This window comes from Glycine max, chromosome 4, assembly GCF_000004515.6.
Source record: "Glycine max cultivar Williams 82 chromosome 4, Glycine_max_v4.0, whole genome shotgun sequence".
Lineage (NCBI taxonomy): Eukaryota > Viridiplantae > Streptophyta > Magnoliopsida > Fabales > Fabaceae > Glycine > Glycine max.
The window spans coordinates 3553131-3562605 of record NC_016091.4 but is presented as its reverse complement, the minus strand read 5'-3'; the positions used below and the strand labels follow the sequence as shown (position 1 = coordinate 3562605).

Here is a 9475-nt window from a genome sequence, read left to right as displayed (position 1 = left end):
AAATATCGAGAAAAAATATTCATTATGATAAAAACTATAAATTTATTCTGTTTTATATTATCTACCTAAGGAATTAATGTTAGTAAAATTGATAAAAAAAAAATATTTGACTGATATTCACTGTGAAAAATGATTAGAAATCCTGTTGTTATTCCTCTTTATTGAGATGTTGCTGAGAACAAGATTACACTTGAAACAAAATTGTGTTGGAAGAACAATATAAAAAAAAAAGGATAAAGATTAAAGTTAATAAGCATCTTTAAAGGTGTAAGTGTGTAACTCATTATAATTTTAGTTTACTCTATTTCTCGTTTATTTTGTTCATCTATCTATAATTTATTTATCTCTCTCTTTTTTTCCCCACAGAATCTATCTCTCTTTATTTCTTCTCTAGTTAAAAATGATTCATCACTAAAAAATTAACCGAATAACAACTAAAAAAAATATTTTTCATATATTTTCTTTTATAATTATTTTTTATTTAATTTTAATTTTTCTTTTGATCATCCCCGTCGGGAAGGTCCATGCTTTGCATCCCTTGGATCTCTCCTTGATTGTTCAAGTGGTTAACATTCGCAATTGAAATAAGTTTACCTGTTGGTTAATAAGAGCAAAAGTTGAGTGTAAAATTTTTAAGAAACTTACAAATTTTACCTGTTGGTTAATAAGAGCAAAAGTTGAGTGTAAAATTTGTTTAAAAAAAATTAGGGTAAAATTAGTAAAAAGTAAAAAGTTGGGTGCATAATTTGCTAAAAAAGAAAAGTTGGAAATAAAAAATGTAATTATGTTAGAGATAAAATGATGGAAGATAAAATTCACAAATTTATCAAAAAGTAGGAGATAAAATGCACCAAATAAATTTATTGGAATAAAATTCGACAAAATAAGATAAAAAAAAGTACGATTAAACGTTATACTATTAAATAACAACATATAGGGGGTGTGAGGAGCAATTGGGCAAAGCAATCAACAAGATCATTTGGTCCATGTGACGCGGGCCGAATATTTCATTAGAATTTTTATTTTATTTTATATGGAGAGCGAGATCGAGTGAGCAATGGAATTCGAATTGTAGCGACGGTGTTCTGGTTCATGTGTTGTTAACTTGATATTTTATAAATGGAAGTAGAATCCAGATGCTTGTTTTCGTCCTCAAATAGCGAATTTCTAAGGTTAGTGTCTCTTTCTCTTTCTGAACTGATTCCTAAATCGCAATTAGAAATCGTAACTGTGTACAATAGTTCTGTGCTGACTTGTAGTCACTAGCCAGAGTCTGTTCTCGGACGCGGTTTATCGATACTAGCTTATCTTGCTTGTTTAATTCTTGCATATAAACACGATACTTAGTGAGTGAATAAAACAAACACACATTTGGAATGGAAGTTTTCTCTTGAAAGAGAGTACCTTTGGTGCTGCATGGCTGTTGTCATGTAACTTGTTGGGTTAGGTCCCACGGGCACAAATATGGTGCTTAGTCGCCAGCGTTGAGTTTGGAATCTTGAGCAAACGAGGGCGACCTGTTGGAAATGCCTTGGAGCAGTAACCGCAACAGCAACACAGTAGAAATCCGGAAGCAGTAATAACACAATTTGATCAGTGAAGTGAAAGTATGAGTGGCAAAAGTCTGAGACGTGTGGAGGCACACTATCCTTAAGGATTTATTTGCGTAGTGCAAAAATCTCCAGATTTAACAGACTCTTCTTAGCCAAGGCTAAGGTAGCAGAACAACAGGAACCATTCTTATCAGATATGTGCCCAGGAAAAATACTCACGTAAAAAGAAGAAACAGGTTTTTAAAGAAGAAAATGAAACCTGTCTGTTTTTTCTAATTTCTGGATAAAACTTATCTAACATTCCCTGAACATTATGTTTTCCAATTGCAAATCTGATCCGATATTTTTGTTGAGTAGGATTTCTGTTCCGAAAGAAAGATAAGATCAGATCATATGAGAGGCACGTTCAAGATTTTATAGCTGTTTAAATTTATAAAACAGCAACATAACACTCTGAAAACCGTTGAGAGTATGTGAGACTTAGTCAAATATTTCAACTCAAAAACAACTACCGCATAAGGCTCTACAAAGGAAATTAATCTTGAAGATCAAAAGAAACATTTTCTTCAAAATAATTTAATGCATGTGAGCCAATCTCTTCACAAGCAAATACTTATAAACAATCAAAACATTTGAACAGGTAGCAACATATAAATATAAGCTTTTGAATATTGAACAATTGGCCACGTACAATAATGAACTTCTGAAATATAATATATTGTTGTTTATACAACTACTTCAAAAACTCGTCCTTAGTTCAGATCGTAGGTTGCAACTTGCTTGCATGAAGTTGAAATTGCTAGTAGTCACCTGTTAGCCATAAGGCAGTGAATTCATTACTGGACCTTGTACACACTGCCTATCAAACTATGGGAGTTGGTCATGCCCAAAGTTCGTACCTTAACTGTAAGGAAGGGGGTGCTGGAGGCAGTTTCAAAAACTGAATGGCTAAAGTTTACCGGACCCGACTGAAATGAGGTTATATACTTTCTCATTATAAGAAGGGGTCATTCGAGCGTATCTAAATAGATACTATGTTTACATATAGATCCTGCGTTGTTCCATTCTATTTAGGATTAGGAATAGGCATAATTGGACCTGTTTTTTACATATATCTCATTATTTATGACCCTATTAAATTCACCTCTTTGGACTTCTATTGAATCTTATAATATTTTTAAAAAAATTATTTTATTTCTCTTTTTCTCACTGAACATATTTCTCTGTTTTATATTTTTTAGTATATATTCCTCACTTTTTTTAAACCATTGGCCCGTGGGATTGTCTAGGCTCAACAACGTGCTTAAGCCAGGCTGTGCTTGGTCCTAGGCCCCAGACATCTAAAGCCCTCACCACCCTAACATGACTGTATGGAACTCCTCATTTTGCAGTGAAAGGATTCTGTTAATCATGTAATTCTAATTTTGTTTTAGTAAAACAAATAAAGTAAAATGCCTACAGCTTAATACATATGTTGATTGCTCCATTTAGGTTCAGCTGCTTCCTGTATGAGTAAGATATGGTGTAAAGATAATTTCTGAAGTGCTGTTGGATAGAAAGAACAACCAAGATAAGTGCATAAAATTCTATGGACCCATCTATAGTGAAGCTTCTGGAAGATGACGAGGTTTTCTCCTCCCTTCTTTATACTTTCTTTCCAGAAAACATTTGCTGTTACTGAATTGGGGCTTAACTTATCCTGTCACTGTGTTCGGATGTCCACAGGATGAAAGTATGCATTCAGGAGCAGATGTGGAAGCATTTCAGGCTGCATTAAATAGAGACATAGGAGGAGATACTTCAACTTCTCAGCTGTCTGGTTCAGACACAGGTACCCATCAGAATCTTAGGAGTATAGGAAAATCATATTGACTGTTTTTTCTTGTGATTTTTGTATTTGCTTGGTAAATTCTCAGTTGCACCTGCATTATGCCACTATGACTGTTTCATTTTTGTCTGAAGGAAGCAATAATTCATTGAGCCAGTCGTTACCGAAGTGGCCAACTTCTAGCCATGACAACCAAAGTGACTGTCATAATCAAGAGCCTAAAGTTGTGCAGCACCAAGAGCAACGACATTCATCTGAAATGGAGCAGAAGCCACAGCAACCTCTTGTTGAACAACTACATAATGTTGCTTCCAAGGATGCGATTAATCTCCCTTCGTCTCAGAAACAATCTCAAGATGAAAGTGTTCAAGGCCATACTGTACAAGCTCCCCACCAAAATTCTCAAACAAATGGAATTCAGAATTCTGAAAAAGATCCTGTCTTCAACCATGAGGCAGTCAACACACATAATTCCAATCATGGATCTCAGTATGCAAAGCTGCAGCAGATGAGTAATCAACAGGCCACCGTCAATGAACAGCCTGGAAGTCAGGTCAATCGGAATAAACAGGTACCATTTGCCATGTTGCTCCCTATGTTGATTCCCCAGCTTCCCAAAGACAGAGCCATGCAACTTCAAACTTTATTTAATAAATTGAAGGTTGGTTTCTCAAACGAATTTCACTACCATGTCCATTCCCCCTCTTTTGGGCTAAATTTTTTAAGTTTCGATAGTAGGCTAAGCTGTTTAGCCATATTACTAATTTTTTGTTGTCAATTTTGTTTCTATTTATTATAGAAAGATGAAATGCCCAAAGATCAGTTTGTGCGGCTTATGAAAGGTATTGTAGGGGATCAGATGCTTAGATTAGCATTAACAAAAGTGCAATTACAGGTAGGCAGAGAGCATGATCTGTTTAGTGTTAGAGATGGATTCTTAATTCTCGATGTCATGGTTATGCTAAGCATAGTCTTTTTATACTGTTATAGACAAGATCCAACCCAGGACCCGCTGGGCAGCAGCATCCTCCTGTAAGGATGCCAAATGTTAATTCAGGTGCAACAAAATTTAATGATCCCCATGCATTAGCACAGCTGCATCAGAGAAGTATGAATGCCGCTGCAGATCAATCTAATAATACTTCTTCAGCCGTCCAAGTAAAGAATGAACCAACCTATCCAACTATGGAAATTAATGCTAAAAAATCTCAGAAACTGGATGTTCAAGTAGAATCTGAAGGAGTGCAACTAAATCAGTTACCATCATCCAGTTCTAATGCTGTTAGTCAAGAAATGGAAAGATCCTCACTTCACTTACAAGGCCTTAATAAGGAGCAACAACAGCATCTACATTTCCCTTCAGCATATGGTAGCAGTGGTGGTAATTATAACCCTTTTTCGGGCTCAACCAGTAGTTCCACATCATCTCTCAGACCACAACCTCTTGATTCACACATGAGGCAAATTCCACATCAGAGCATCAGTCCAAACCAATTAGGTGGGACAACACAGGGTTTGATTGGTTTAACAAAACTTGACCAGCAAAATTCTTTCAATGATCCCAAGAGAATGCCTGGTGGATTTGTGTCCCCTATGGTAAACAATACAGCATCACAACTAACTACAAATTCTTGGCAACCATCAGCAAACAAAGAACAAAATTCAGCCTCGTTTTCATCTGTTCCATATGTAAAAAAGGAGCCTAATGACCTGTCTACTGAGCAGCAACACAGGCATAATGTGTCTAATCAAGGCACCCTAAAGGAGGAGTTTTCAAGAGGCCTTCCAGCATCCACAAGTATGCTGCATACAACATCTTCTAGCTTGCTTCCTCTCAATTCTTCTTCCCCTTCTGTATCTCAACTTGACCCCAGTGCCACTGTAAGTTAGAAACTAATATGCATGTTTTTGTCCAAGATATAATTGCTTACTTTTTGGGAATCAAATAGTATCCAAATTTGTTTTTATTTTCATGGGCATGATGCATCCTTTATTAGCACAATATAATGAAGTCATCTTAACCATAAATTTACAAAACACTGAGGTCTTTCAGTGATTTGAATTCAGGAAATGACGTCCCTTTATTTATATTGTTTGTAGAAAAAAAAATTCTTCACTATTATTATAATTCTGTGAAACATTTTGTGATATTAGACTTTCAGTATTGAAGTAATCAATATATTCCCCTTTACTTATATTGTTTCTAGAAAAAAACTTCTTCACAATTATTATAATTCTGAGTAACTTTTTGTAATATTTGACTTTTAGTATTGAGGCTTGTGTGTACATTATTTAGGTGTTATTGACTCTGATATTAATGTCCAAGTCTCCTATATTTGGAAGACATCTCTAAAAAGTCATGTTTTTAAAATCGTTTTTCTTTGCTGGAATCTCCCTAGTACCCAACCCAATAGACTAGCACTTAGATTTGACTTTTTATAACCAACATATCACTTGTGAAATTGCTCTTGCCTTGAGATGCATACTATTAATCATTATTAACATTTAACATCAAAGATATTGCAAGTTGTGATGAAGAGAAACAAGGGTATAATTATGTGTTTAGTTTCCCTTTAAAAATATCATTGGGCTTCCACTTTTCTGAGCATTGCTATTATGAAACATGAATTTAATTTATTTTTTTTGCAATTTTCCCCCTAAAACACCTAGATTAAATATCATGCTGAACATAGAGCAAGCCTTGTGTTTCTAATGATATCTTAATACTTGGTGATACCTAATTTCCTTGTCCCTTTTGTATTTTATCAGTTAAGCTCTCAGATCCCATCAAATACATCTGTTATAAATGCAAGGACACCTCTGAAAAAACCTTCCCCTGGCCAGAAGAAACCAATTGAAGCACTTGGTTCTTCACCTCCTCCTCCAAGGTGATATGTCATATTCTGCTGTTTCATGATTTACTTGTTTCTGTGTTAGGTTTTTAATCTCTCGCTGATTTTGATTTGTGCACGTGTGTTTTGTTATTCTACAGTAAGAAACAAAAAGTGTCTGGGGCATCTCTCGAGCCAAGCATTGAACAGCTTAATGATGTTACTGCTGTTAGTGGTGTTGATCTTAGGGTATGATACCTTATCAGGTTGAACTAACTGTATAAGTTGGAAATGTGTACTTTTCTATTTTAAAACTTGACTCTGTTTGTGTTTCTCTCTTTTATAGGAGGAGGAAGAACAATTATTTTCTGGGCCCAAGGAGGACAGTCGAGCTTCAGAAGCATTTCGCAGAGTTGTGCAAGAAGAGGAGGAAAGACTGATTTTGCAGAAAGCTCCATTGCAAAGAAAATTGATTGAGATTAGTTAGTCCTATTTATGCCAAACCCCTGTCTGTCTGATTTTATTCTTTCCATACTTTGAAATAATCTGGGTCGTACTAAGCCCCAGAAAGTCTAATAGCTGTTCTATGTTGTAACTTGTGGCAGTAACTGAGTGTGGCTTGAAGAGTATGAGTGATGATTTGGAGAGATGCTTGTCATTGGTGAGATTCAATCAATTTTTCAATTTTTATTGCAGTAGTGGGGTTGTGTGTAATCTTATGTCTGAAAGTAAATGTTCAGTGTGTGGAGGAAAGAATGCGAGGAGTAATAAGTAATGTGATTAGAATGTCAAAACAGGTTAGTTATTTTCTCTAACTGCTTGCATGAATAGTCTTTTCATCAATGTATAAAATTTCTTATTTCCGATAATTTCCTTACCAGCGGGTTGATTTGGAGAAGACAAGACATCGGACTGTTGTCACTTCAGATGTCCGGCAGCAAATCCTAACAATGAATAGGAAGGCAAGGGAAGAATGGGAGAAAAAACAGGCTGAAACAGAGAAGCTGCGGAAACTAAATGATGTGGGTTCCACTCCTTGGAATTCTGTGGGGATTTAATGACAAGCCTTGTCCATGCATGTTTTCTATGCATGGACATTTTTTAATTTTGCTTCTCCAACCTCTGTGCTTATCATTTAAAACCTTGTAATGATATTCTTAACTATAGGTAGATTGTAATGCTGGGATTGATGGTGACAAGGAGAAGGATGAGGGTCGCACTAAAGCAATGAAGGTATTATCACTTTTTTTTTCTTTTGGTAGTAAGGTATTATCTCATTTTAGATATCATATTTCATCTTTAGGTACATGGGAAATCTTATCTTTGATCAGTAATATTCTGCAGGTGAACAAAGAAGTGGATGACAAGATGAGGACAAATGCTGCTAATGTTGCTGCCCGAGCTGCTGTTGGGGGAGACGACATGCTGTCAAAGTGGCAACTTATGGCTGAGCAAGCCAGACAGAAGAAACGTGGAGGGGGAATGGATGCTTCATCTGGTTCTCAGCCAGCTAAAGATGTGAGCCACAGATCTTCATCAACATCTGGAAGGAGTACAAAAGATAATCAAGCAAGGGAGAAAAAAGGTCCAACTTCTGGTGGGTTTCTTCTGTTATTTATCTATCATTCCTCCTGAGTAAGAACTGAGAACTCAATGGCTAGATGGGCATTCAAATTTAGATATCGTTACCACTCAGCAAACTGAGATTCTTGAGGCAAAAAATTTAGAGAAGGAAAAAAATAGGACTTCAGGATATATCACATAGAAGGAAAGAACTAAGCTTTGGCTAATATCCTTTTTTTGGATTGCAAATGTTTTGGTAAATATAATTAACCAAATGAAGAATATCCTCCTCTTACCAACTTTTTATAAGACAATTTATAACAATGTTGCATGTTCTCCAAGTTCCTCCAATTGAGTTGGATAAACTGATTTTGCTGATCCAAATATGCATAAAATTGTATTGTAAAATTATAACTTCATTAAACTTTACTCCTCCACCTTCACTGGAGGAGCAAATTATGTTTGGTTTCCAGAGAAGATACTATGTGTACACCATTGTCTGATTAAGTTGTGCAACTTTTTAGTTGATGCTCTATCCCTTTGATGTTATATGCCAACAGGGGCTGGTAGAAAATTTGGGAGAAGTCATGCCACAACACCTCAAACTAGCATAGCTCGAAGCATATCTGTCAAGGATGTGATTGCAGTCCTGGAGAGGGAACCCCAGATGTCCAAATCATCACTCTTATATCGATTGTATGAGAGAATTCATTCTGACACCTCAACTGAATAAGGTAAAGCATTGGATTCACTTGAACTTTTAATATTACAGCTCAAATTTCTGTATTGTACTATTTTTATCTCCAAATATTTAGTAGCGGTGGTGCACTGGATTGACTTGAACTTTTAATTTTACAGCTTAAATTTCTGTAGATAACGTGATGTACATCAGCAGGTGTGTGAAAAAGATTTGTTACACATTCAGTGGAAGGAGACCTTAAATTAATTTTTCTTCCCTTTTGAGTTTTAACAAACATTACAATTTCTCCTAGAGGTGCCCAACTGGACGTAAAATGCTTGTTTCACAATAGTCATCCCTCATATCTCTGGAAGAATCGCAATGTGTGCTAGCAGAGAATGAGATGGGACTTAATATAATCGGATGGTCGAAATTGTGTAGATGTCAGTAAAATTACGTGTTTAAATGTATGTATGTATCTTGTATTATTCCAACTATTTATTTTTTAGACGACTTTTGATCTACATTTCTATACATTTTAAGGCAGGGAATGAACCAAGCTAGCTTGGGAAGTACTAACCTTTATATAGCACGGTTCAGCAGATTCATAAGCTGGAGATTTGGCTTGTTTATTAAATGGATCGAGTTTTAACACGTGAATTTATTTGAGACACGCACTTCGGTTGAGAAATTAATTTCAATTACTTATGCTCTGTAAATTGAGTGAAGTAGAGAAAAGAAATAAGAAGGATAGAAATAAAAGTAAAGTAGAAAAAAATGTGATGCTTGGACGAATAGAAACAAGAGGAAGCATAAGAGGAAATTCTCTCTACTTATTTGAATTAGTGAAAGAGTTGAAAGAAATAAACTACATAAAAAATACTCTTTTATTTTTTAATACATTTTTATTACAATTTGTTATAAAAAAAAATAATTTAATCCTTTAAGAAATAAAAAAAACGAAATATTTTTTTAAGCATGTCTTGCCTGCTCGGAGGGTAAGTTCATGCAAAGACGTAAC

The 9475-nt window shown here is 35.3% G+C and overlaps 1 protein-coding gene across 4 annotated transcripts; it reads left to right on the top strand.

The window, feature by feature from the left end:
- The first annotated feature begins 995 nt into the window (after nucleotides 1–995).
- On the top strand, nucleotides 996–8924 carry LOC100798514 (transcription initiation factor TFIID subunit 4b). Of its 4 annotated transcripts, none has more exons than XM_014774462.3 (17): nucleotides 996–1172; nucleotides 2843–2921; nucleotides 3045–3180; nucleotides 3279–3384; nucleotides 3516–4042; nucleotides 4181–4276; nucleotides 4372–5262; nucleotides 6151–6269; nucleotides 6374–6461; nucleotides 6559–6694; nucleotides 6818–6873; nucleotides 6953–7009; nucleotides 7094–7234; nucleotides 7380–7445; nucleotides 7557–7809; nucleotides 8336–8509; nucleotides 8634–8924. In XM_014774462.3, exons 3-16 carry the CDS (start codon nucleotides 3142–3144, stop codon nucleotides 8506–8508), a joined length of 2748 nt encoding a protein of 915 aa, XP_014629948.1. In that variant the 5' UTR covers nucleotides 996–1172; nucleotides 2843–2921; nucleotides 3045–3141; the 3' UTR covers nucleotide 8509; nucleotides 8634–8924. The 4 variants fall into 4 exon arrangements, with proteins under 4 accessions (XP_014629948.1, XP_014629949.1, XP_040870733.1 ...); XM_014774463.3 differs by having other exon boundaries at nucleotides 2843–2965; XM_041014799.1 differs by having other exon boundaries at nucleotides 2843–3180.
- Nucleotides 8925–9475: the final 551 nt, after the last annotated feature.